The sequence below is a fragment of the Mauremys reevesii genome, linkage group 24, assembly GCF_016161935.1.
Source record: "Mauremys reevesii isolate NIE-2019 linkage group 24, ASM1616193v1, whole genome shotgun sequence".
NCBI classification, from domain to species: domain Eukaryota; kingdom Metazoa; phylum Chordata; order Testudines; family Geoemydidae; genus Mauremys; species Mauremys reevesii.
This window is the reverse complement of record NC_052646.1, coordinates 17,318,364-17,344,843: the sequence shown is the minus strand read 5'-3', so window position 1 is coordinate 17,344,843 and position 26,480 is coordinate 17,318,364. Positions and strand designations below refer to the sequence as shown.

The window sequence follows — 26,480 nt, the reverse complement described above, 5'->3', positions numbered from 1 at the left end:
TGGATGGAGGGAGGGATGGATGGAGGTGGGGGTAGAGCGAGGGAGGGAGGGCTGGAGGGAGGGGTGGGTAGACCGAGGGATGGATTGGTTGGAGGGAGGGAGGAGTGGAGGGGCGGGTAGAGTGAGGGATGGATTGGTTGGAAGGAGGGATGGATGGATGGAGGGAGGGAGGGGTGAGTAGAGTGATGGATGGATGGAGGGAGGGAAGGATGGATGGGTGGATGGATGGAAGGGTAGATGGATGGGTGGATGGAGGGGTAGATGGAGGGGTGTGTAAAGGAGGGATGGATTGGTTGGAGGGTTGGACGGGTGGATGGAGGGAGGGATGGATGGAGGTGTGGGTAGAGCGAGGGAGGGAGGGATGGAGGGAGGGGTGGGTAGATTGAGGGACGGGGCCTGTGTCCAGGCCTGCAGGGACAGCAGGACGGTGGCCCGGGCTGGTAGAGGAGCCTAGGAGGAGGGCCAGAGCGGGGGTCCGGCTGCAGCAGATGGCTGCCCCCAGGGCTAACCATGCCGGGCCCACACCACCCTCCAGACAGCCACCCCCCGGGAAAGGCTCGGACCCCACGGGGCAGGCCCAGCCCTCCGGCCATCGCTTGTCCCTCAGCCTCTGGCCCAGCCCGGGGGACGACGGCTCATCTCCACGGCGGGGCGGGCGGGGGGGCAGACACACGACCTCCCCGAGTGTGGAGTTACGAGGGGGTGCGGCTCAGAGCGGGGGTGGGAGGGACCAGCACAGGCCAGGGCGGCCGGGTTCCTATTAGCCTCTCCCCCAGGCTCAGCAGCTCCCCTCGACACCTGCTCTCTGCGCCGCCCCCTCCCTCGAAGGGTTAACCCCATCCCAGGCCCACACAGCGCCTCTTGTTCTGGGGCGGCGCCATGTGAGCTCCTGGGGGGCGGGGAGCAGGGAAGGTCCCATTGCATCCCACCCCCCACCCCCATCTCCACCCAATGGGTTTGCCCCATTGTTAGGTCCAATTCCACAGCCTACGCTCCCCCATTCCCTGCCCCCCTGAGCCAGCCAGTTCCCCACCCTGGGGCCGGAGCAGAGCCAGTGCCCCCCACAGGGGAAAGGCCCCATGTCCTATTCCCCAGCCCCTCATGAGATTTGCATGTAATTTAACTATAATAATCACCCTGCAGCAGTGAGTTCCCTGGGTTAACACTGATATGCCACCCCCGAGATAAGCCCACTAATCCCCTGGGGCAGGCAGTCCTGCAGGCTAATCCACTAAGAGCAAGATGCAGGGAGTGCCACTGGTTAACCCCACTACTTCCCAGGGGCAGGGAGGAAGGCAGGTTAGCCCTATTAGTACCCAGTGGCAGGAAGTCCCACAGGTTAACGCTGTTAATATCCAGTGTCAGGGAGTTCCAGGGGTTAACCCAGCTAACACCCAGTGGCAGGCAGTCCTGCAGGCTGACCCCACTAACACCCGGTGGCAGACAGTCCTGCAGGTTAACCTCAGTATTATCATATAATCAAACCACCGTGGACACATTGAAAGTACAAAAATAGAGACGTATATTTTGAAAATCTTCCAGTAAAACCCACCACGGTTTGGGGCAAAGCAGCCGGGGTGGATCTCAGAGTTAGAAACGAACAGTGGGGTGAAATATCGCCTTTCAAAGCTCTAGAAGTGTGATTTGCAGGGGGTAACTAATATCCAGTGGCCGGGAGTCCCAGGGGGTAACACTATTAAACCCAGTAGTAAAATTGCACCCGGTGGCAGATGTGATCGGTTCCTTCACGATCTACAGGGTATCAAGCCACCCCCTACACCCTGCCCTTATGGGATCTTTGAACCTTTCAAGACCCTGAGATTCTCCCCTTCCAGGATTTTAGGGGGATTTTTTAACCCTTAGGAAATCGGAGTAGGTGGGAAAATCCTCTGTTCTTAACCTTGCACGATCCTACGTGCGTTTCACTCCGCTCCAGCCCCCAGGGGGTTAATGGGACCTAGCACAGGGACCAGCTGATACTAGGGGTGTCACCCCATTGGGTGTCTAGTGTTATGTCATCCAGGGGTAGCAAATCTGATTGGCCTTCTCAGGGGGTCGGGGGGCATGGTTATGTGGACATCAGCGTATGCCCGGGGAAGCTGGCATGTAGCCCGGGGCTGGTGGGCGCGTGGGGTCTTTTACAGGTACATGTGGTGACTAAACCGTCCCTGGAGGGGGCAGATGGCTATGGGCAGGTATGGGTGGTTTGGTTAGTTTTCCAGCGATCCCACTACTGGCACCAGTTCACACTAGCTAAATCCCACTGCTCACACCACTTTTCCCCTCTCTATATCACACCTCTAGCATCATGTTCCTCCCAGTGACTCGCCTGATTACCTCAGTCCCTGACACGGGTTGGGTGTAGGCATATCCCACTGCCCCCACCATGTCGTCACCAGCCGTCCCACCGCTCACCCCCACGGCTCTAGCTATTATTACTCCTAGCTATACAAGCACTTGTTTAAATAGAAGAGATATTTAGAAGCATTTTCGGCCCGTCCGCTCCCGCTCTAGGGTTAGACGTTGGAGTAGATCTGCTCAGACAGCACATGCGGCTGCCAAGTGCCAACGTTCCCGTAATGTCCGGCTCCTCCTGCTGCTAAATTCTCATAGTCTTCCACTCTCTCCATGGCCTCGTAGTCGTCAATGCCCAGCTCCTGAGGATGCAAAGAGGAAGGATTGACTCACCCAGAGGTCGCCGAGATGCAGCCACCTCTGGGGCGGAGCGGCTGGGGAACAGCCAAACACAATGCTGCATGGCTACGGCTCGCCCGGCGCCGAGATGCAGCCACCTCTGGGGCGGAGCGGCTGGGGAACAGCCAAACACAATGCTGCATGGCTATGGTTCGCCCGGCGCCGAGATGCAGCCACCTCTGGGGCGGGGCAGCTAGGGAACAGCCAAACACAATGCTGCATGGCTATGGCTCGCCCGGCACCAAGATGCAGCCACCTCTGGGGCGGAGCGGCTGGGGACCAGCTGCACACAACACCGCATAGGGACGGCTCGCCCAGTGCCGAGATGCAGCCGGGGGCAGGAAACAAAGATTAATGTATCTATGGCGACAGAATGGATTTTAGGGAGGCAAATACAATTAACTATCTGGGAATCTGGCCAGGACGCCGGGGTCCACACCCTGCCCCCTCGGTCTGACAAACAGCAGAGACGTCTGGTTACTCGGCACTCGGGTGCTCTGACCAATGCCTCAGTGCTAATAACTGCAGCACAGCGCCCCCTAGTGCCATGCTGGGGCACCGGGGCCAGCCCTGACTGCCAGGGGAGAGCCCCCACCCTGCAGGTCTCCCATCCAGGGAACAACCAGCCCCCTCCCAGCTTAGCCCAGGACGAGGGCGGGGGGAGCGTGTGGCCCTGGCCTTGCCCACCTCTCCACCTGCCTTTGCCTTGCTGTAGAGGTTGAACTGCTCGTCTTTCTTCGCCTTGCTCGGCTTCCCCCCCTTGAGGGGCGGCCTCTGCTCCCCGTTGCCTTCATTGTCGTAGATCGAGGGACCCTCGTCTTCATCTTTCCTGCAGGGGAGAACAGGCTTCAGCCCGGTTCCCGCAGCCCTGGAGCTGCCGACGAGCCCACCCTGCAGCAGCCAGTCCCAGGGGTTAACACACCTACTCCCCAGTGGCAGGGAGTCCCGTGGGTTAAGCCTTCCAGTATTTAGTGACTGGGATTCCTCTGGGTTAACGCTGATCATATCTAGTGACAGGGAGTCCCACGGGTTAACCCGGCAACGATCCAGTGGCAAGGAAGCCCTGTCAGTTAACCGTGCTAATCCCCAGTGGCAGGGAGTCCCATGGGCTAACCCTGCTAAATATCTAGTTGCAGGGAGTCCCACAGGTTAATTATTTCTTACAGGAGTCTCATACCACAGGAGATGAGCCAGGTTCTGCCCAATCCCCGCTTACTTGCCTGCTTTTCACAGGTGTCTCCGTATGTCCTAATGAATCCACCCCGCTCAATCCTCCCGGTTCAGTTCCCTGGGCCTCTCTATATCTGTCCTCCACTTGTGCCCCTTCCCGTTCTGTGCCTGCTGCCATGCCCCCTGGCGCTGAGTGGGGTCTGCTGCCCATGCAGTGCCTTTGTGGCTAAGCCACCAGACCTCCAGGCCCATGGCCTGGTGCCCTCACCTGGCTCTGGCTACCTTGTAGACCACGATCGCCAGCACCGAGAGGAGCAGAACGCCGCCGATGACTCCGCTGCAGACCATGAGCAGCAAATTATCGTCCCCTGCAGAGAGACAGACACACACAGCTGGTGTCAGCAGTGGGATTAATGGTGTCAAGCTGTGCATTAAGGGGGAGCAGCGTCTGTATGTGGGTAATTACAGTAACAGCATGTCCTTGCATGGGTGGGAGGGTGCTATCGGCCCCTCACTTGAGCTAAGTAAAGTTAGGCAGGCAGCTTGAACTCATGGTGCGAACATATAAACAAATATGGGACGGGTGCACCACCGACTCAGCGGTTCCCAGGTTACGCTGGCCCTGGGGTGGCTTATATTTGGGTGTGAGTATATACGGTAACCCCACTCCCATGCTCAGGCTATAGTAAAGAAATGGCAGCTTTATACTAGGGCCAAACCTGTGTAACTACGGTAATACCAGACATGGGAGCGTATGTGAGTCATGGCAGCAGCAGGCAGCCCCCCGAGCTACCCAGACATGCGGCCAATACCCGGGTCAGGGTGTATATAGGAGTAATTAGGGTACCAGGGAGCCCCATGCCCAGCCCCCCAGACATGTAGCCAGGGCTGCCCTCCGTCTAATCACACAAAGCCAAACCCCTCTGCCCTGCCCCCGGCCCCGCCCCTGCCCTGCCCCTCCTCTGAGGCCCCGCCCCACTCACTCCTTCCCTCCTCCCTTTGTCACTCGCTCTCCCCCACCCTCACTCACTTTCACTGGGCTGGGGAGGGGTGAGGGGTGCGGGAGGGGTGAGGGGTGTGGGCTCTGGGAGGGAGTTTGGTGCAGGAGGGAGCTCAGGGCCGGGAAAGGGGTCAGGGTGCGGGAGGGGTGAGGGGTGTGGGCTCTGGGAGGGATTTGGGGTGCAGGAGGGGGCTCAGGGCGGGGGACGGGTCTGGGTGCGGGAGGCTCTGGGATGGATTTGGGGTGCAGGAGGGGTGGGGAAGGGTCAGGGTGCAGGAGGGGGTGAGTGGTGCAGGCTCTGGGAAGGATTTGGGGTGCAGGAGGGGTGGGGAAGGGGTCAGGGTGCGGGAGGGGTGAGGGGTGCAGGCTCTGGGCGGGATGGGGGGTGCGGGGGGGGTGGGGGCGGGTCAGGGTGTGGGAGGGTGAGGGTACAGGCTCTGGGAGGGATTTGGGGTGCAGGAGGGGTGGGGAAGGGGTACGGGTGCGGGCGGGGTGGGGGGTACAGGCTCTGGATGGGGTTTGGGGTGCAGGAGGGTGGGGAAGGGGTCAGGGTGTGGCAGAGGATGAGGGTGCAGGCTCTGGGAGGGATTTGGTGCAGGAGGGGTGGGGAAGGGTCAGGGTGCGGGAGGGTGGGGGGTACAAGCTCTGGAAGGGATTTGGGGTGCAGGAGGGCCGGGGAAGGGTCAGGGTGCAGGAGGGTGGGGGGGGTGGGCTCCGGCCGGGAGGCGCGTCCCTCGGGCGGCTCCCAGACGGCGGCGCAGCGGGGCTAAGGCAGGCTCCCTGCTTGCCCTGGCTCTGCACCACTCCCCGAAGCGGCCGGCACGTCCCTGCAGCCCCGTGGGGGAGGGTGAGCTCCACGCGCTGCCCGTGCCCACTAGCGCCGCCCCCGCAGCTCCCATTGGCTGCAGTTCCCGGCCAATGGGAGCTGCGGAGTCGGCACTCGGGGAGGGGGCAGTGCGCAGAGACGCACCCCTGCCAGGGGGCCGTTTCCGGGAGCAGCGCGGAGCCAGGGCAGGCAGGCAGCCCTTAGCCCCGCCGCGCTGCCGGACCGTCAGCGCCTGAGATCTCCTGGTTTGGCTGCAGCAGCCGCCGGGAGATGGAGCCCGAGTCCGGGAGACTCCAGCCAGCCCGGGACGGGCTCCCGCTCACTCCTCCCAGCCGTGTGCCCAATGAAATTTCTTACGTGCCCCACTCTGGAGGGGACGTGTGCCACGGCCCTGTGCCACGTCACCGCCATATTCATGTGGCGGGGGTGGGGCTGAGGGGCTCCGAGCTGGGGCAGAGGGGGGGTGCAGGGGGTGAGGGCTCTGGCTGGGGGCGCAGGGCTGCGCAGCTTCGGGGGAACTCCGCCTGGCGACCCTACGTGCGGCCGATACCCGGGTCGGGGCAGGGACACGCGCAGTTGTGGTACCGGGGCACCCCCTGCCCAGCCCCCGCCGGTCCCCGGTACCTGCGGGCACCACGGGGAGCGCGGCCTGGCTCTGCCCGTGGGCGTTGGTGGCAGCGCAGGACACGTTGGCCAGGGCCCCGGCCGGGCCCCGCAGCTCCCCGCTCACGGCCGGGCCCCGCGCCCACGAGGTCGCTCGCAGCTCGGGGCCCTCGAAGTCCCCGGGGAGGGTGCGGTTGGGCAGGCGCCACTCGAGGCGGGGCGGGGGGTTCCCCTCGGCCGCGCAGTGACACGTGGCGGCTTCCCCGGGGCCCCGGCCCCGCACCGTGCAGTTCCCCCGCGGCAGCAGCTCCGGCGGGTCTGCAACGGGACACGGGATGCGTGGGGCGCCGAGCCCAGATCCCCCAGCTGCCCCGGAGCCAGCCAGCGCCCCCTAGAGGGGAGCGGCCCTGTGCCCCATTCCCTGCCACCCAAGACTTGGGGTTGATCGGGGCCAGCACCCTCCAAAGGGGAAAAGCCCCGTGCCCCATTTCCCGCCCCCCTGAGCCAGCCCCCCAAGCTGGGGCTGGATCGGGGCCTGCACCCCCTAGAGGGGAGAGGCCCCGTAGCCCCTTCCCCGCCCCCCTGAGCCAGCCCCCCAAGCTGGGGCTGGATCGGGGCCTGCACCCCCTAGAGGGGAGAGGCCCCGTGGCCCCTTCCCCGCCCCCCTGAGCCAGCCCCCCAAGCTGGGGCTGGATCGGGGCCTGCACCCCCTAGAGGGGAAAGGCCCCGTGGCAGGGCCCCACGTCCGGCCGCCCCCTCACACTCCACGTCGAGGTTTGCGGCGGGCGAGTCCTCCCCCAGGCCGATCTCGTTCTCGGCGGCGCAGCGGTAGGGCCCCGCGTGGCGCCCCACAGCCAGCAGCGTCACCTCGGGGCCCCGGCCCAGCCCCCGCAGCAGGGCCCGGCGCGGCCCCTGGAACCAGCGGTAGGTGGTGGCCGGGGGGTGGCTCTGGCTGGTGCAGCGCAGGGTGACGTTGTCGCCTTCCTTCAGCCGGGCCGGCCCCACCACGGCCACAGCCGCGCCCCGCGGGCGATCTGGGGGGGGAGCGGCACATTAGGGGGACCTGCCCCCACCAGCCACCCCGAGACCCCAGAGCTCCTCCGGCCTCCCCCGGAGCAGCCCACCAGTCCTCTGTGCCACCCCCTCCCGCTCTGGGGCCAGCCCCACCGCGAGGGGAGAGCCCCCACCCCGCCCCCGTTAGCCCCCTGCCCTGCCCCTGCCCCACAGCGCCCCCTGCTGACCCCACCCTGCCCCCATTAGCCCCCTGCCCTGCCCCTGCCCCACAGCGCCCCCTGCTGACCCCACCCCGCCCCCATTAGCCCCCTGCCCTGCCCCTGCCCCACAGCGCCCCTGCTGACCCCACCCCGCCCCATTAGCCCCTGCCCTGCCCCTGCCCCACAGCGCCCCCTGACCCCACCCCGCCCCATTAGCCCCTGCCCTGCCCCTGCTCCACAGCGCCCCTGCTGACCCCACCCCGCCCCATTAGCCCCTGCCCTGCCCCTGCCCCACAGCGCCCCTGCTGACCCCACCCCGCCCCATTAGCCCCTGCCCTGCCCCTGCCCACAGCGCCCCTGCTGACCCCACCCCGCCCCATTAGCCCCTGCCCTGCCCCTGCCCCACAGCGCCCCTGCTGACCCCACCCCGCCCCATTAGCCCCCTGCCCTGCCCCTGCCCCACAGCGCCCCTGCTGACCCCACCCCGCCCCATTAGCCCCTGCCCTGCCCCTGCACCACAGCGCCCCTGCTGACCCCACCCCGCCCCATTAGCCCCCTGCCCTGCCCCTGCCCACAGCCCCTGCTGACCCCACCCCGCCCCATTAGCCCCTGCCCTGCCCCTGCCCCACAGCGCCCCTGCTGACCCCACCCTGCCCCATTAACCCCTGCCCTGCCCCTGCCCCACAGCGCCCCTGCTGACCCCACCCACCCCCTCTGCCCCCCACAATACTGCCCCTTCTGCCCCTGCCCCTGCCCCACAGCTCCCCTGCTGACCTTCGCCCCACCCTCTGCAGCACGGTGCCCCCTCCTGCCCTGCCCCTGCACTACAGCGCCCCTACAGACCCCACCCACCCCACACCCTACAGCACAGCCCCTACTGACCCCACCCAGCCCCTGCAGCACAACGCCCCTCGACATCGGGTCAGTCAACCTTACCTGCCATGGGAGAGCCCCACCCTGCCCCAGCACCACAGCGCCCCTACTGACCCCTGCCCCACCCCTGCAGCTCGGTGGAGTGCCCGCCCCCAGCACGGCGCCCCCTAGTGCCCTCTCACTCACACTTGACCTGCAGGTGCAGCCCGTTGCGCGCCTGCTGCTGGTTGGGGAAGGTGGCCGTGCACTGCAGGTATCGCCCGTGGTCCTTGTACGAGGGGGTGTAGCTCAGCTCCGACTCCGCCCGCCAGCCGCCCCCCGCCAGCCGCTCCTGGCTGGCCGCCGCTTTGCCCCCCCGGGGGCTCCAGCCCAGGCTGGGAGGGGCCGAGGGGCAGGTGTGGCGGATGGAGCAGGTGATGGTGCTTTGGTCGCCCTCGATCAGCACCCCGGGGTCGCTCAGCATCAGCGGGTCTGGAGTGTCTGGGGGAGACAGACGGGGCGGGCGTCACAGTCTGCAGCGAGTCACCCGCAGACTCGGCCGCCTCTGGGGTGGGGCACAGGGGCTCCTCGCCTGGCGCCAAGATGCAGCCGCCTCTGGGGTGGGGCAGCTGTTTATACAAGGATCCCTTCCCAGTGCTGAGATGCAGCCGCCTCTGGGGTGGGGTGCAGGGACTGCGTTCTCCCCCTGGCTCTAGGAGGGGAGTGGGGTCTAGTGGTTAGAGCAGGGAGCGTTGCTGAGGTCTGTGCTTTTAGTGGCTGGTAACAGAGGAAGCGGTTTGGGGGGGGAAGGGCTGGGGGAGGAAGTGGGGCTCCTCGGAGCTGTGCAGGGAGCTGTGTGTTTTCCCTTGATGTGGTATCTGCTCTGGTCCCCACTAGCCACCTGGCAACAAGCCCTCCCCAGCTCCGCCGATGCCCCTTGCCCAGCGTTGAGATATGGGGTTGTGTATACAGGCATCCTGCAATGCGACCGCCTCTGGGGTGGAGCCCTCTGCTGCCAGCCTCCCTTTGGCTGTATCTCGGGGGCTGCCCTGTGCGAGGTGCGGGGGGGGTCTCCCGTTACCTGCCACCTCCACCCGGACTGTGACGTCGTAGAAGCGATGCCTGACGGAGTCGGGGTTGATCCAGACGTAGTAACTCATGGCGTCCTCGCTCCGCACGGGGTTTATGCTCAGAGTGCAGTTCCCCATCTCCGGATCCCCCAGCAGCTGCGTCCGGGCCTGGTACTCGGCCAGCACGCTGGCCGGGCCCTTGCTGTTATAGATCTCGGGGTAGCCCCGGCTCCGGTACTGGTACCAGACCACGCTGAATGGACCACCCAGGGACTCGCGGGAGCCGGGGTAGGTGAACGAGCAGGGGATGACCACGCAGGAACCCTTCAGAGCCCGGATGGTCCCAGGGAGCGAGGATCTCCAAGACCCAGAGACATGGCTGTAACACAAAGCTTGAAAGACAGAATGTAACACTGAGGTGCAGCCACCTCTGGGGCGGTGCAGCTGGGGAACAGCCGCACATAACGCCACACAGGTACGGCTCACCCGGGGCCGAGGTGCAGCCACCTCTGGGGCAGGGCAGCTGGGGAACAGCCGCACATAACGCCACACAGGTACGGCTCGCCTGGGGCCGAGATGCAGCCACCTCTGGGGCGGTGCAGCTGGGGAACAGCCACACAACGCCACACAGGTACGGCTCACCTGGGGCCGAGATGGAGCCACCTCTGGGGCGGGGCAGCTGGGGAACAGCCGCACATAACGCCACACAGGTACGGCTCACCCGGGACCGAGATGCAGCCACCTCTGGGGCGGGGCAGCTGGGGAACAGCCACACATAACGCCACACAGGTATGGCTCACCTGGGGCCGAGGTGCAGCCACCTCTGGGGCGGGGCAGCTGGGGAACAGGGATGGCAGAGACTTACCTTCCAGCAGGGCCAGCAGGAGGTGCTGCCACGTGAGGCTCACGGTGTGTCCGGCCGGGGGGGATCCGGCCATGTCCGGTGGATTGAATTAGGACCCCAGGGGTCCGTCCCCTCCCCCTTTCCGCTCGGGGATGCGAGATGAGCTGTGAACTCTGGGGGTGGGGAGAGCCGTGGGTTATACGTGGAACTGATCTAGCCTGGATCGGGGCCAGCACCCCCCCCAAACGGGAAAAGCCCCATGCCCCATTCTCCGCCTCCCGAGCCAGCCAGTCCCCACCCTGGGGCCCGATCTGGGCTGTGCCCCCTACAGGAGCCCCAGGGACTCGCTCCCCCTTTGCTGTCTCTCTGCTCGGGGCGGTCGCAGCCCAACGCCCTTTGGCTTCCTTACGAAAACCCACAGCTCGTGTTGCTGGAGCCAACCCTGGCAGCGAAACTGGGGCAGGGGGTCACCTGCCCTGCACCTGTCCCAGCTCCTCCCCTGGAAGAGACCCCGCCCCGCCCCACCCCAGGGAGCTGCTCACTCCCCTCCAGCCCCCCTTCTACAGCAGGGAAACTGAGGCAGCAGCAGAGCACAAAATAGAGCCAGGACTCCTGGGTTCTCTCCCTGGCTCTGGGAGGGGAGTGGGATCTAGTGGATTAGAGCAGGGGGCGCTGGGAGCCAGGACTCCTGGGTTCTCTCCCTGGCTCTGAGGCCAGGGCGGGGGGAGGGGAGGCAGCAGCAGCCGGGCGCGGGCAGAGCAGACACACACGGAGGCGCATGACCCAGCGCAGTTCCCCCCCCGCCCCCCTAGCTGCTGGCTGCTTGCCCAGGCCCCACACGGGGGAGCTCCCACCTCCCTCCCCCGGGCCCCCCATTTCCCACCCCCCACCCATCTCTCCCCGCCCACGCCCTCTCCCACCCCCAGCCACCCCATCTCCCATCTCCCTCCCCCACCCATCTATCCCCGCCCACGCCCTCTCCCACCCCCAGCCCCCCCATCACCCACTACCATCTCCCCATCTCCCTCCCCCACCCGTCTATCCCCACCCACGCCCTCTCCCACCCCCAGCCACCCCATCTCCCTCCCCCACCCATCTATCCCCGCCCACGCCCTCTCCCACCCCAGCCACCCCATCTCCCTATCCTCCCCCCCACACCCTAACTATTCCTCCGTCCTCCATCCACCCCTCTATCTATCCATCCCAATACACCCCCACATGTATCCCCACACATCCCATCCGTGCCCCCTGTGTCCCCCCATCCCTGCTCCGGGCTCCCACACCTCTCTCAGGGCCCGGCCACAGGCTCCTGGTCGGTTTCACTCTCCCGCCCTTGGCCTCCCCTTACCCCCTCTGGGCCCGACCCCCCCCCAGGCTCGGGGTGGCTGATGCTGCGAAGGGGAGGGATGGCGGGGGGCTCAGCCCTCCAGGGGCTCAGCCAAAGAAACCCCGGGGAGGGGGAGCCAGGACTCCTGGGTTCTACCCCTGGCTCTGGGCGAGGGAAGTGGGGTCCAGGGATTAGCACAGGGAGGCTGGGAGCCAGGACTCCTGGGTTCTACCCCTGGCTCTGGGACTGGGGGAGGGGGTTCTGTCCGACACACCCCACCCTTCCTTCCATTTCACCCCCCCCTTCACCCCCAACTTGCTGCGCTGGGAATTGCCGAGACCCCAGGGACTCACCAGGCAGGGCCGGTGTCCGGCCGGATCCCAGCGCCCCCGGAGCTGCCTCTCGCTGGCTTCCTCTTGCCCTCGTTTTCTCTCCGTCCTTTCTGCGCTCCGGCCAACTATAAATAATTGCTTCACTGTCGCCCTGGGGCCCGGCTGAATCTGTGAGCTGCAGCTCCCACCCCCCGCCTGCTTCCCCACAAGTCCCACATCTGCCCTGGCACAGGCCGTGGGGGGGCGCCTAGGGGCTCCCACCCCCTACACACCCCCATCTTTGGGCCAGCATTGCTGGAATGGAGCAGGGGAGAGCCAGAGTGTGTGTGTGTCCATGTTTGCGTCCCCTCCCCTGCCCCCGCAGGCCAGGCAGAGCGTGTGTGTGTCTGAGACGCGCTGCGGGTGTGGTTGTGACACTGGGCAGGTGTGACGCTGCCGGGGGCGGAGGGGGGTCACACAAGGAGATATTCACAGGGAAAGGGTCTCCACTTGAAATGGGCTCTAGGCACCGATAAGGCGACAGAGTGAGGTGGCAAAGTTTGCAGATGACACTAAACTGCTCAAGATAGTTAAGACCAAAGCAGATTGTGAAGAACTTCAAAAAGATCTCACAAAACTAAGTGATTGGGCAACAAAATGGCAAATGAAATGTAATGTGGATAATGTAAAGTAATGCACATTGGGAAAAATAACCCCAACTATACCTACAATAGGATGGGGGCTAATTTAGCTACAACGAGTCAGGAAAAAGATCTTGGAGTCATCGTGGATAGTTCTCTGAAGACGTCCACGCAGTGTGCAGAGGCGGTCAAAAAAGCCAACAGGATGTTAGGAATCATTCAAAAGGGGATGGAGACTAAGACGGAGACTATCTTATTGCCCTTATATACATCCATGGTACGCCCACATCTCGAATACTGTACAGACGTGGTCTCCTCACCTCAAAAAAGATCTACTGGCACTAGAAAAGGTTCAGAAAAGGGCAACTAAAATGATTAGGGGTTTGGAGAGGATCCCATACGAGGAAAGATTAAAGATGCTAGGACTCTTCAGCTTGGAAAAGAGGAGACTAAGGGGGGATATGACAGAGGTCTATAAAACCATGAATGATGTGGAGAAAGTAGATAAGGAAAAGTTATTGACTAATTTCTATTAATCTCATTTGGTGACCCCTAGTTCTTGTATTATGGGAATAAGTAAATAATGGATTTAACTGCCATGAACGTATCCAGTTCTCTTTTAAAGGCGGTTACAGTCCCAGCCTTCACACTCCTTACCCGAGGGGTAGGAGTGCCGGTGGCAGTAACCACTGACTCATCTGTCGGGGGACTTGCAATCGCCGGGTTTTGCACCAGGTCCAGCATGTCATTAGGCTGGTAACGAAACCCACTACTATTTGGCACCCCGAGATTACTCTGACGGGGTGAAGGGCCAAATTCAGGATGCCTGTGCCGGGGGGGTACCATCCCAATCACACTTCCCCCCAGTGGTGCGTCCGGTCCTGGCCAATTCTGGCAAATACCCGTTTCGTTTCCTTGGCATTATGCTGCATGGTAACCAGGACTCTGCGCCCTTCCTGTGTTGCAGTATGTGACTGCTTCTGCAAACCAGGGTGCACACGCAATGTCTGTAAAACAGGCACATCCATCCCAAGGGGCACAGGTGTTACAGCAGAATACAAACTCTAAGACACTTTTAACTGACGATATTTAAATTCGGGTACATGAACTTCAAAATCACATCCCTTAATTGCTGCAATACGACAGAAACATTTATTCTCCTAAGGGCCATGATTTACTTTGCGCACAGAATTAACAAGAAACGTAGGACACCAACTTCTAACACCTACACAACGATTTCCTAGCTACACAAACACAGAATTGTTACTTACAAATGGGTTAATGGCATAATGGCATTTTCCTTCAGTTACTTCCAAACACACATCCTGAGGTGGGAGGGCATTTTGGTTACATTCATTTCCAATTCCAGATTCCTCTAAACAGGCTCCCAGTTCTACCGGTTTCCATTTTTGATCATCTTTCAGCACCCTCACTTGGTGGTCGATAGGTTTCACTACGGTCCGATTAATATTGAGGCCTAAAGGCACAATGGGAGAAACCCATTTTATTTCCGCTTGGGACATTAGCAAGGCAAAGACGATGATTTCCTCTGAGTCTTGATTATAGGTGAAATTTACCCTTTTCCACCAGGCCTGCAACTCTCTTTCAGTTTGGGTGGAATATTTCCAAATGATGCGTCTGATTTCTGCTGGGAGCACCCCAGTCCTACCATCGCGAATCGTATCTGCTCCTACATCAATCGTCCATACTTGCATTTGCGGACAGGCCACAGCTAAAGAAGTGCTAGTTTCCAGAATGCCAACAGCCTGCAAGAGGCGGCGATGGTCTTCCTCTTGGGTTGCCAGGTGGCGTCCGGTCCACCCACCCCGGTTCCGGGAGACGCACGTCTCTCCCAGCCGTCGCCTTGAAGGGAGTTACTCCGTGCGATGCCGCGGAGCCCCCGGATGAACGGCCGCCTTTGGTCCCAATCTTCCGCTTGAGGGTTTCCTGCTTTTCTGAGAGGCCGGTTCGTTTGCTCCACTTGGCCTGAACTCTGGGGGCGTCCAGCTGTATGGAGCCTTCGCTTAATCCCAAACGCTTGGCAGATGCCTTTTGGGATTCCCCCAACAAAGCAGGGCCCTGGATCGGAATCCGTTGCCCTCGGGTGCCCCATCTCGCTATGACGTGTTCAGTGAGCACCCGAGCTGTGGTCTGAGCTGCGTTACGTCGAGTGGGGATGGCCTCAGTCCATTCAGTAAAGGCATCAGCAGTCACCAGACAATACCGATTACCCCCTGGCGTCCTGGGTAGGCGCCCAATCCCATCAATTTGCAGCCTGGCCCACGGCCCCTCTATTCTCCGATGTCTCAGGGGTCCTTTGGTTATTTTGGGATCAGCACTGTTGGTGGCACATGGTAGACAGTTGAGATAGGCCATTGCTTGTGGAGCTGCAGGGAGGCTCCGGGGCCAGGGAAAGCACCGGGCTTCCAGGGTCCATTACCCCCATACACTCGTGTACAAAATCTGTTGAGCTGTTTCCCAGCACCATGTTCATTCTTTCCAGCTGTTTCCCTGTCTCACTCGAGCAGGCCGTCAGCCTGAGTTCGGAGGCCCAGGCACAGAACGGATCCGTAGATTAACTCAAGCTGCTCTTGCTGTGGCACCCAAAATTCCCCCCCCCCCGCGGCCTTGGTGAAGCTGAGACGGCTGAATGGCCAATTCACAGCTTGCTGACTAGGTCGCCTTTAACAATAAGCCAGAGCGGTTTCAAGCACTTTACTGGTTTGCCAAAGTCTCCCTGTACACTGTTACCAGCCTTTAAAAGCACGGACCTCAGCAACACCCCCCTGCTCTAACCACTAGACCCCACTCCCCTCCCAGAGCTGGGGAGAGAACCCAGGAGTCCTGGCTCTGAGACCGCCCCCCCCCCCGCTCTAACCACTAGACCCCACTCCCCTCCCACAGCTGGGGAAAGAACCCAGGAGTCCTGGCTCCCAGCACCCCCTGCTCTAACCACCAGCCCCCGCTCCCCTCCCAGAGCTGGGGAGAGAACCCAGGAGTCCTGGCTCTGAGACCGCCCCCGCTCTAACCACTAGACCCCACTCCCCTCCCACAGCTGGGGAGAGAACCCAGGAGTCCTGGTTCTGAGACCGCCCCCCCCCGCTCTAACCACTAGCCCCCACTCCCCGACCCCAGCGGGGGAAAGAACCCAGGCGTCCAGGCTCCCAGCACCCCCTGCTCTAATCACCAGCCCCGCTCCTCCCAGAGCTGGGGAGAGAACCCAGGAGTCCTGGCTCTGAGACCATTCCCCCGCTCTAACCACTAGACCCCACTCCCCTCCCAGAGCTGGGGAGAGAACCCAGGAGTCCTGGCTCTGAGTCCGTCCCCCTTGCTCTAACCATTAGACCCCACTCCCCTCCCAGAGCTGGGGAGAGAACCCAGGAGTCCTGACTCCCAGCCCCCCCTCGCTCTCACCCAGGGAGGGAGGGGCTATTACCCAGCAAGGCCTTTGCTGATTGTGGTTAATGATTGAGCCAAAGGTTGCTCCTGAGAGAGCTGAGATCCTCCACCGCCCGCCCCGGGAGCAGCAGCGCCCAGGGGCTTTGCAGACCCAGCTGGACCCAGGTAGGACCCACAACCCCACGGCCCTGTCCCCGCGGGGAGCAGGATGGGGCCTAGTGCTTAGAGCAGAGGGGGAATTGGGAGCCAGGACGCCTGGGTTCTCTCCTGGCTGAGGGCGGGGTGGGGTTTAATGGTTAGAGCAGAGGGGGCTGGGAGGGAGCCCGGACTCCTGGGTTCTCTCCTGGCTGAGGGAGGGGTGGGGTTTAATGGTTAGAGCAGAGGGGGCTGGGAGGGAGCCCGGACTCCTGGGTTCTGTCCCAGCTCAGGGGGAAGGGGGATGTAGTGGGTTACAGCGGGAGGCCGGGCCTGGGAGTTCAGTCCCCGTGGCCCAGATCCAGCCCTCACCTGTCTGCCGGGGCTGCTGGCAAGGGGGTGAATCCCCCACTGGGGCTGGATCAGAGCTGGCGCCCCCTAGAGGCGAAAGGCCCCGTGCCCCATTCCCTGCCCCCCCCCGCCAGTCACCCCACCCCCCGCTCAGTTACTGGAGGGCTGTATCTGCGGAATGAAGGTCAATTTCTCTGCTCCTTGGAGCCAGCGGAGATAAGACGCCCCGCCCCCCCCCACATCATCCACCCCTCCACGGCTCCGTTCCCTGGCACAGCCAGCTGAGCTGCCAAGCCGGGATCACCAGGGCGGGGGGCTCTCCCCCAGCGGTCAGGGCTGGCCCCAATGGCACTAGGGGGAGCGGTGCTGCATTAATAGCATTTTCCTGGCTCTGGAGGGGAGTGGGGGCTAGTGGTTAGAGTGGGGGGGGGACGACTGGGAGCCAGGACTCCTGGGTTCTCTCTCCGTCTCTGCCCAGCAGATGCCTGCCCCCCAGGACTACCCCGAGCTGATCCAGCAGCACCGGCAGGCCCTGCTTGGCTGGATCAAGGGGAACCCCCACGCCCTGCTGCGTCGGCTCCACGACACCGAGGTGCTGAGCCAGACCGAGTACTTCGACCTGCTGGAGACGGCCCCCGAGATGAACCAGGTCATCGCGCTGCTGGACTGGGTCAGCCAGGGTGTCGAGCGGAGCCGGTGCTTCCTGGAGGCGCTGCGGGAGCTGCAGGAGGAGTACGGCGCCGAGCTCCAGCAATGGCTGCAGGAGAAGTACCCGGAGGAAAAGAGACCGTGTCCTCCATTGCAACCAGGTACGGGGCCTGTCCCCTCCAGGGGGCACCAGCTCCCACCCAGCCCCGGGGCGGGGCACTGCCTGGCTCAGGGGGGTGGGGAGTGGGACACGTGGCCTGTCCCCTCTAGGGGGCGCCAGCTCCCACCCAGCCCCGGGGCAGGGCACTGCCTGGCTCAGGGGGGTGGGGAGTGGGACACGTGGCCTGTCTCCTCTAGGGGGCGCCAGCTCCCACCCTGCCCCAGGGCGGGGCACTGCCAGGCTCAGGGGGGTGGGGAGTGGGACACGTGGCCTGTCCCCTCTAGGGGGCGCCCGTTCTCACCCAGCCCCAGGGCGAGGCACTGCCTGGCTCAGGGGGGTGGGGAGTGGGACACGTGGCCTGTCCCCTCTGGGGGGCGCCAGCTCCCACCCTGCCCCAGGGCAGGGCACTGCCTGGCTCAGGGGGGTGGGGAGTGGGACACGTGGCCTGTCTCCTCTAGGGGGCGCCAGCTCCCACCCAGCCCCGGGGCGGGGCACTGCCTGGCTCAGGGGGGTGGGGAGTGGGACATGTGGCCTGTCTCCTCTAGGGGGCGCCAGCTCCCACCCTGCCCCAGGGCGGGGCACTGCCTGGCTCAGGGGGGCTGGCACTGGGGGCTGGATCTGAAATTTGGGGGAAATCACAGGAACGCAGTAAGGTTCCGCCTCACGTCAGCCTTGACGGGGCTCGGATTCCATCGCTGTGTCCTGGTGTCTTTCCCATCCCTTCCTCCAGCTTTCCGTCTTCAACCGGCTACCCGGCTTTCTTTTACAGCCAGCCACGTGGCCAGCCGTGGTGTTATGTCCCTCCAACCTGCCGGCCAAACAGCCTGTTTGATATTCAGCATCCTTCCATCTTTCTGTACCCAGCCAGCCTTCCGACCCACCCACCCCCCCTCCGCTCATCCTTCTCTATTTCCATCCACTCACCCATCCAACCTTCCACCCATGCAATCCCTCATCCATCCATCCATCCATCCACCCATCCTTCTCGATTTCCATCCACCCCACCCATCCAACCTTCCACCCATGCAATCCCTCATCCATCCATCCATCCATCCACCCATCCTTCTCGATTTTCATCCATCCCACCCATCAACCCATCCACCGACGCACTCGTCTCTATTTCCATCCACCCACCAGGGGCGGCTCTAGGCACCAGCAAAACAAGCTGGTGCCTGGGGGCAAAAAAATCTGGGGCGTCCCCCGCCGGCGGGGGGGCGCGCGCTGGGGGGGAGGTCCCGGGGACCTGGGACCTGCGACCCTGCGCAGGGCATGACGGGCGAGGCGCGTCTCGCGTCTCGGCTGGACCTGGCCGCAGGCATGCGGCAGCTCAGCCGCGCGCGAGCCACCGTCCCGTCCGCCGTCCGCGCGCCGTCCAGCCAGCGACCAGCGACCAGCGCAGCGGTGATGCGCATGCCGTCGCCGCTCCGCCCTCTCCTCCGCGCGCCTCTCGCGCCGCCGCGCGCGGGGGGGCGAGGCGGCCAAAAGCGCCCGCGCCACCCACCCATCCACCCGTCCACTCCTCCTTCTCTTTTTCCATCTATCCACCCACCCATCCATCTACTCATCCAATCTTCCACCCTTCCAACCCCCACCCAACCTTCCACCCACCCATCCAACCCCCCACCCATCCATCCACCCATCCAACCCCCACCCATCCAACTTTCCACCCATCCTTCTTTTACAGCTACCCATACATACATCCAATTATCCTTCTTTATATCCATCCATCCACCCATGCAACCTTGCACCCAGCTATCCATCCGTCACAGGGTTCTCTGCTCACCACTGGAGCGCCTCCTCCTGGCCGCTTGGAGGATTAGCGCTTTCCAGGTCCGATGCCCCTTCTGCAGGGTTGCGCCCTGTGCTGACTCTCTGTCTCACTCTCAGACTCCGGGTGCTCTCCCTTCAAGGCTCGGCCCTCTGGCCAGGTCACCCTGGGTTTCCCCCTTCCAGGGTATCAAAGTCTTTCCACAGTAACTGTCTCCAGCTGCCTTCTCAGTCACTGCCCAGGTGGTACCACTTCCCCAGTGGCTGGTGGGTAACCCGGACCCAGCCTCTTTGCCAGGTTCCAGCCCAGCAACCTTCTAATCCACAGCCAAGGTCTGCACCATCTTAAACCTCACTGCCCTTTCCCTGCCCCTCTCCCCGGCTCCCTTCCTTCCCTTGCTAACGTCCAGACGGTGGCTGCAGGCTCCTTCCCTGCAGCCCCCTTCTGCTGCCAGCTTCCTGGCTTTATCCCAGCCCCACCCAACCCCATTCATCTACCCATCCAGCCTTCCATCCATCCGTCTACCCATCCAGCCTTCCATCCATCTGTCTACCCATCCAGCCTTCCATCCATCTGTCTACCCATCCAGCCTTCCATCCATCCACCCATCCAGCCTTCCATCCATCCATCCACCCATCCAGCCTTCCATCCATCCGTCTACCCATCCAGCCTTCCATCCATCCGTCTACCCATCCAGCCTTCCATCCATCCAACCATTTCCATCCATGTCTTTTTATATCTATCCACCTAACCAACTTCCATCCATCTACCCCTCCAGCCTTCCATCCATCTACCCATCCAGCCTTCCATCCATCTACCCATCCAGCCTTCCATCCATCCAACCATTTCCATCCATGTCTTTTTATATCTATCCACCTAACCAACTTCCATCCACCTTCCATCCATCTACCCATCCAGCCTTCAATCCATGCAACCTTCCACCCATCCATCCGTCTTCTTTACGTCCATCCACCCACACCTCCAGCCTTCCATCCATCTTTTTTATATCCATCCATCCACCCATCCAACCTTCCATCTGTCCATCTTTCTTGTATCTATCCATCCATCTGATCTCCTTTTGATATCTATCCATCCACACATCCAGCCACCTTTCTTTAATATTCATACAGCCAACTCTCTTTTTTTATAGCCACCCACCCCACCCATCCAACCACTATTTTTATCCCCATCCATCTTTCTTTTGCAGACAATCCCAACCCTCCGAAATCCAACCACACATTCCTGCGGAAAATCCTGCGGAAAAAAACCAAGAAGTATGAGCCAACCCCAGAGCCGCCAGGTGAGACTCCCCTGCCACCCCCACCCCACCAGCCAACCTCAGGAACAACACCTTATCAGTGAGGGATCCTCAGCTCAAGTCAGGCTAGGAGGGGAGGGGGGTCTAGTGAGTTAGAATAGGGGGACTGGGAGCTAGGACTCCTGGGTTCTATCCTCAGCTCTGGGAGGGGAGTGGGTTTAGTGGTGAAAGTGGGAGGTAGCTGGGAGCCAGGACTCCTGGGTTCTCTCCCCAGTTCTGAGGCCACACCAGGCTGCCATGGAGGAGGTGTGGGCAGGGCGAGGCATGGCACAGCCCAGCTCTGGGGCCTGGATCTGGGTCCTTCCCCCCAAGCAACAAGGACACTTGTCCCTTGTCCGGCAGGTGAGGAGCGCACCGGGAATCTGAACTTCCGAAAGGCCCCGAGCGCCCCGCTGAAAGGTATGGAGTGAGGGGGCTGGGTGGAGGAGGGAGGTCAGAGAGAGGGTCAGGGTGTTGGGAGCAGGGGGGAGCGTTGGGGTGACAGATGGGCCGGGGAAAGGAGGGATGGAGGGGTGGGAGAGAGGGTCGGGGCTGGTGGGTCAGGTTAGAGGAGTTGGGAGAGGATCTTGGGGTTGGGGGCGAGGCAGGGGCAGAGATGAGGGTTGAGGGGAGGATTTGGGGGCAGAGATAGGGTAGTTGCAGAAGCACTGGGGGCTGGGAGGCCTGGAGGAGTTAGGGGGCAGATCGAGGTGTGAGGGGCAGGCCCAGGGCTCTGGGGGGTGCAGACACTCGACCCCCCCTCCCCGCTGTTCTCCCCCCTCTCCCCCAGCTGTCCTGCAGCGCCACCGGGCCTCTGTGCTGCGGCACACCCAGCAGCTGTGCACCAACACCTGTGACGCCCGCTCCTGCGGCCTCATCGAGATCCGCTACACCCCACTACTGCTGGACCACCCCGCCCCTGCCGCCCCCCCCGGGCACGAGCACCTGGCCCTGGCCGCCGCGCCCGCCTCCTCCCGCTCCACGCCCCCCGCCGGCTCCTCCTGCGCCACCTCCTGGCCCCGCTGCCCACCGAGACCCAGCCCCCCCGCCGGGTGGCCCTGAGCGGCGCCGCCGGCATCGGCAAGAGCGTGACCATGCAGAAGATCCTGCACGACTGGGCGCTGGGCGCGGCTTTCCAGGGCCCCCTCTGCGCCTTGGATTTCTCCTGCCGGGAGCTCAGCACGATGTCCAGCCCTGTCACCCTGGAGGGGCTGATCTGCACCAAGCGCCCCCACCTGCAGGAGGTGCTGCCCGAGCTGCTGGCGCGGCCCGGGGACCTCCTCATCCTCGTGGACGGCTTGGATGAATTCCGGCACCCGTTGGACGGCGGAACTCCCTGCCACCGGCCCGGCCAGCCGGCCCACGTCAAGGAGCTGCTGCGGGGCCTCATCGACGGGACCCTGCTGCCCGGGGCGGCCGTCGTGGTGACGTCTCGGCCGTGCCCGGCCCTCTCCAGCATCCCCTTTGATCGCCACTTGGTGATCCTCGGCTTTGACGAGGACCAGGTGGAGGACTACTTCCGCCGGTTCTTCCGGGATGCCGAGCGAGCCGCTGCCGTGCAGGGCTTCATCTCCGGCCACCAAGGCTTAGCCGGGCTTTGCTTCATCCCCCTCTACTGCTTCATCTTATGCACCGCCCTGGGGGAGTTCTTCCCCGCCGGCAGGGCAGCTGACCCATCTCCGCCCACCACCATCACCGAGGTCTATCGCTGCTATATGGCCACCATCCTGGGAACCGGCTGGTCTCCGGAGCCGGGCGCCAGGCAGCTGGTCCTGCAGCTGGGGCGCCTGGCATACGCCGCCCTGTTGGCCGGCAAGATCCTCTTCACCCCAGCTGAGCTGCGGGAATTCGGGTTCGACCCCCAAGACCTTCCGGGCACTTTCTTCAACCCCATCTTCTCCGGAGAAGACCACCAGGTCTATTGCTTCTTCCACCTGACGGTGCAGGAGTTCCTGGCTGCACTCTACTGCGTGGCGGCCCTGGATCCTGGCGCTGAGGACCTCACGCCCTGCCTGGATCTCTGGTGGGAGGGATCGGCCGGGCAGGACGGGGATCCAGAGTCCTCCTGGACATCACCAGGGGAATCCAGTCTCCTCCACTCCACCAGGCAGCTCCTGAAGGGCCACCAGCCCCAGTGGGACAATCTCCAGATGTTCGCCAGGTTCTTCATGGGGCTGCTGACCTCCAGGATGGAGGGGAAGCTGGAGGGGTTGGCCGCAGGCTTCTCGGGAGACGTGCTGGGGCCCGTGGCGGACTGGCTGGGGAGGAAGCTCAGGGGAGACACCGAGAGGCGCCTCCTCTCGCTCCTGCACTGCGTGGCTGAGCTGCGCCAGGAGGGAGTGACGGGCCGGGTGGCCTGCGAGCTGGAGGACGTCAACCTCTTCAAGGTGACCCTCAACCCAGCCGACTGCGCCGCCCTGGCCTATGTGCTGGGGGCCTCCGAGCCCGGGCGAGTGAAGAACCTCAACCTGAGCTACAGCAACATGGGCATGGTTGGGCTGCGCACGATCCGGGGGCTGCTGCACCGCTGCGAGACGCTGCAGTGAGTGTGCATGTGTGTGTGTGTGTGTGTGTGTGTGTGTGTGTGTGAGAGTGTGTGTGAGAGAGAAAGAGATAGAGTGTGTATGTGTGTGTGTGTGTGTGTGCACCACACAGGACTCCTGGGTTCTATCCCCAGATCTGGGAAGGGGCCTAGTGGTTCGCGGGGGGGGGGGGGCTGGGAGTCAGGACTCCTGGGTTCTATCCCTGGCTGTGGGTGGGGATCTAGTGGTTAGAGCAGGGGCAGGGGATTGGGAGTCAGGACTCCTGGGTTCTATCCCTGGCCGTGGGTGGGGAGTGGGGGTCTAGTGGTTAGAGCAGGGGGGATTGGGAGACAGGACTCCTGGGTTCTATCCCTGGCCGTGGGTGGGGAGTGGGGGTCTAGTGGTGGGGGATTGGGAGTCAGGACTCCTGGGTTCTATCCCTGGCTGTGGGTGGGGAGTGGGGGTCTAGTGGTGGGGGATTGGGAGCCAGGACTCCTGGGTTCTATCCCTGGCTGTGGGTGGGAGTGGGGGTGGTGGGGGGGTCTAGTGGTGGGGGATTGGGAGCCAGGACTCCTGGGTTCTATCCCTGGCTGTGGGTGGGGAGTGGGGGTCTAGTGGTGGGGGATTGGCAGCCAGGACTCCTGGGTTCTATCCCAGGCTCCAGGAGCAGGGGGGGCGCCTGGTGCTCCGGTCCCCTCTCACGCTGGCCACTCCTCCGCAGGCTGCGCTACAATGGGGACTGGCTGGCTCGGCGGGGGGGGCAGAAAATGGGCCTTGGGCCCTTCTAGCTCCATATGGGAATTGAGTTTGCCAGGTCTCAGCCCCGATCCCAGCAGGGACAGGGACCGTCTCCCCCTCTCCCCCCTCGGCTACTAACCGACCCCCTTGCTGGCAGCCCCAAAAGAGCTGCCCAGGGCTGGCTGGGCCATGGGGAGCGAGCCCCCCTCGCCGGGGCTCAGGGGTGGGACGCACCCAAGAGGCGCTGGGCTGGGGGGGGGGATTTCTGAGCCGGCCCCTTCCCCGCCCACGGGTGGATCCCGTCGCTCTGCTTCCCTGCAGCCTGTGCGGGAACTGCCTGGGCTCGGAGGGGGCGAGGCGGCTGTGGGAGGCCCTGCGGGAGAACCGCACCCTGGAGGAGCTGTACCTGGACATCACCGGCATCACCGACAGCGGCCTGGAAAACATGCTGCCCTGCCTCCTGGCCAACAGCACCCTCCGGCTCCTGACGTGAGTGCCAGCAGGCGCCCTGCAGGGGGCGCTGTGCTGCGAGGGGGGGGGGGGGGCTCTCTCCTGGCAGGGCTGACCCCAATGCTCCTGGGCGGCACTAGGGGGCGCTGTGCTGCAGGGGGCGGGGGCTCTCCCCTAGCAGGCAGGATGGCGCTGGGGGGCGCTGTGCTGCAGGGGGGGGGGCTCTCCCCGGGCAGGCAGGGCTGGCCCCAATGCCCAAGCATGGCACTAGGGGTGCTGTGCTGCAGGGGTGGGGGCTCTCCCCTGGCAGGCAGGGCTGGTCCTAATGCCCTAGGGTGGCACTAGGGGGCGCTGTGCTGCAGGGGCGGGCGGAGGCTCTCCAGCAGGCAGGATGGCGCTGGGGCGCTGTGCTGCAGGGGGCGGGGGCTCTCCCCTAGCAGGCAGGATGGCGCTGGGGGGCGCGGTGCTGCAGGGGGCGGGGCGGGGGCTCTCCCCTGGCAGGCAGGATGGCACTGGGGGGGCGCTGTGCTGCAGGGGGCGGGGCGGGGGCTCTCCCCTGGCAGGCAGGATGGCACTGGGGGGGTGCTGTGCTGCAGGGGGCAGGGCGGGGGCTCTCCCCTGGCAGTCAGTTCTGGCCTCAATTTTGCATCTCAGCACCGGGTGGGGGGTCCTTGTATAAACAGCCCGCACGCCCCACCCCAGAGGTGGCCGCATTTCAGCGTTGGGTGAGGGATCCCAGTATAACCAGCCCTTGGGCCGCACCCCAGGAGCCGCATCTCAGGGCCCAATATATACACCGGCTCCAGCCCTGCCAGCCCCCGGCGAGCCATCCCAGTGTAAACCGGCTGCTGCACCCCAGCGGCAGCTGCACCTTGGCGATCCCCTGACGTACTGTCCCCCGCCCCTGGGCAGCATCGTGGGGAACCGGCTGAGCGAGGCCGGGCAGCGGATCCTGTCGGAGCTGAGCCGTCGCAAGCCAGGCCTGAAGGTGATCAGCACGTTCGAGAGCGACATGGGCCTGCTTCAGGCCTACCTGGACTGGGTGGAGGAGATCAAGGCCGACCCCGACCAGATGGACGCCGTGAAGAACGCCGACGCCCTGCGCTGCATCGTCTCCGTCCTCCGGGACTTGGACGAAGCCAGGACCAGCCCCGAGGCCCGGGCCAGAATCCGAGAGCTGAGGCGAGAGATCAGCGCCCTCCTGGGGGAGAAGGAGTGACAGGTGCTAGGAGCTGCACGTCTCGCTGCCAGGCTCCTTCCCGCCACCAGGGGGAGACACCCTCTGAGTTCCCTCATGATGCCATCTGGGTGAAGCTGTAGGGTAACGTAGGTGTTTAGGGGAGCTGGAAACAGGACATGGGGCCTTTCCCCTGTAGGGGGCGCCGGTGCCCATCCGGGCCCAGCTTGGGGGACTGGCTGGCTCGGGTGGGACCTTTCCCCTCTAGGGGCCACTGGCATCGATCCAGCCCCTGGGTGGGGGGCTGGCTGGCTCAGGGGGGCAGGGAATGGGACACGGGGCCTTTCCCAGCTAGGGGGCGCCGGCTCCCATCTGGCCCCAGATTATTCCCATCCGAAGGGCTGTGTAATGACGGCGAGGTTCTCAGCTCCGTTCCCAGTAGGGCGGGCACCCCCATCGCCCTCCCCACCCCACGGACATTAAGCAGCCCCATTGCCGCCATGGAGTCTGAAGGCCATGGAGATAAACTGGCAGAGGGATGTGGGGCGGGGGGGGGGGTGGTCTGCCTGGGAATTTCACAGCAAGAGCTGGGACAGAACCCAGCTGCCAGTGCCTGGGAGTTATGGAGAATCCCTCTCATTCTGAACATTATAGGGGACATGACACACGCTAGAACACATCTACTTCCCTGCCACAGGAGGTAGTGGTGAGTACATCATCAGATCCACACTCCTCTGCTCGTTTCAGTATAAACTGGGAATGTTTTCATATAAATCCCCCTAAAAAAAGGGAGCTATTGGTAAATATTGGTAATGAATAAAATTTGTATTACTAGTCATTGTTTGTATTGCTGTAGCCCTCAGAGCCTGAGTCCCGGGGGCTGACGCCGATGCCCCGGCACGGCACTGGGGGGCGCTGTGCTGCAGGGAGCAGGGCAGGGTGGGGGCTCTCCCCTGGCAGGCAGGGCTGGCCCCGATGCCCCTGGGCGGATTATTAGGTGGTGCTATGGTGAAATATTGTCCCAGGTAGCTCAGGGAGTCTATGGATGGATGGAGTGGGGGGTATCGGATCATCCCACCCCTAAATCTTGGGTTGACCCAGTCTAGCCTGGGCCCCTTACTGACCCCTTCTCCCTAGGGAGACCTCCAAACTCCCCCTTCCCTACCCTGATACCCCGAGTCCCCTTGAACCATTCTCCCCCCCCAATCCCCATATCTGGAGAGTCCAAGCCCAGTTCACCCCCAAACACCTGGCACCCCCTCCCTGGACAGCCTGGTGCCCCC

At 63.5% G+C, this 26,480-nt stretch overlaps 3 protein-coding genes across 3 annotated transcripts; 2 read left to right on the top strand and 1 right to left on the bottom strand.

The window, feature by feature from the left end:
• Positions 1-1,558: 1,558 nt before the first annotated feature.
• Positions 1,559-12,081, bottom strand: LOC120390565 (sialic acid-binding Ig-like lectin 10). Its single transcript, XM_039513296.1, has 9 exons — positions 11,954-12,081; positions 10,295-10,446; positions 9,441-9,821; positions 8,567-8,860; positions 7,055-7,327; positions 6,315-6,611; positions 4,133-4,232; positions 3,382-3,523; positions 1,559-2,657 (listed from the first exon to the last, which is right to left on the bottom strand). The coding sequence occupies exons 2-9, from the start codon at positions 10,365-10,367 to the stop codon at positions 2,517-2,519; spliced, it is 1,701 nt and encodes a 566-aa protein (XP_039369230.1). The 5' UTR covers positions 10,368-10,446; positions 11,954-12,081; the 3' UTR covers positions 1,559-2,516.
• A 4,808-nt stretch (positions 12,082-16,889) lies between these two features.
• LOC120390033 lies at positions 16,890-21,394 on the top strand. Its single transcript, XM_039512255.1, has 4 exons — positions 16,890-17,246; positions 20,221-20,313; positions 20,674-20,730; positions 21,101-21,394. The coding sequence occupies exons 1-4, from the start codon at positions 16,919-16,921 to the stop codon at positions 21,370-21,372; spliced, it is 750 nt and encodes a 249-aa protein (XP_039368189.1). The 5' UTR covers positions 16,890-16,918; the 3' UTR covers positions 21,373-21,394.
• Positions 21,272-25,366, top strand: LOC120390564 (NLR family CARD domain-containing protein 3-like). Its single transcript, XM_039513295.1, has 4 exons — positions 21,272-22,852; positions 23,554-23,603; positions 23,639-24,059; positions 24,933-25,366. The coding sequence occupies exons 1-4, from the start codon at positions 21,405-21,407 to the stop codon at positions 25,237-25,239; spliced, it is 2,226 nt and encodes a 741-aa protein (XP_039369229.1). The 5' UTR covers positions 21,272-21,404; the 3' UTR covers positions 25,240-25,366.
• The last annotated feature ends 1,114 nt before the right edge of the window (positions 25,367-26,480 follow it).

Coding starts and splice junctions, on each gene's coding strand:
- LOC120390565 (XM_039513296.1), bottom strand. CDS start 10,367: ATGGCCGGATCCCCCCCGGCCGGACACACCGTGAGCCTCACGTGGCAG. Junction 9,822..10,294: donor CCTGCTGGCCCTGCTGGAAG/GTAAGTCTCTGC, acceptor CTGTCTTTCAAG/CTTTGTGTTACAGCCATGTC. Junction 8,861..9,440: donor AGTCCGGGTGGAGGTGGCAG/GTAACGGGAGAC, acceptor TGTCTCCCCCAG/ACACTCCAGACCCGCTGATG.
- LOC120390033 (XM_039512255.1), top strand. CDS start 16,919: ATGCCTGCCCCCCAGGACTACCCCGAGCTGATCCAGCAGCACCGGCAG. Junction 20,314..20,673: donor GCCAACCCCAGAGCCGCCAG/GTGAGACTCCCC, acceptor CTTGTCCGGCAG/GTGAGGAGCGCACCGGGAAT. Junction 20,731..21,100: donor CCCGAGCGCCCCGCTGAAAG/GTATGGAGTGAG, acceptor CCTCTCCCCCAG/CTGTCCTGCAGCGCCACCGG.
- LOC120390564 (XM_039513295.1), top strand. CDS start 21,405: ATGCAGAAGATCCTGCACGACTGGGCGCTGGGCGCGGCTTTCCAGGGC. Junction 22,853..23,553: donor CACCGCTGCGAGACGCTGCA/GTGAGTGTGCAT, acceptor ACTCCTCCGCAG/GCTGCGCTACAATGGGGACT. Junction 23,604..23,638: donor GCGGGGGGGGCAGAAAATGG/GCCTTGGGCCCT, acceptor ATGGGAATTGAG/TTTGCCAGGTCTCAGCCCCG.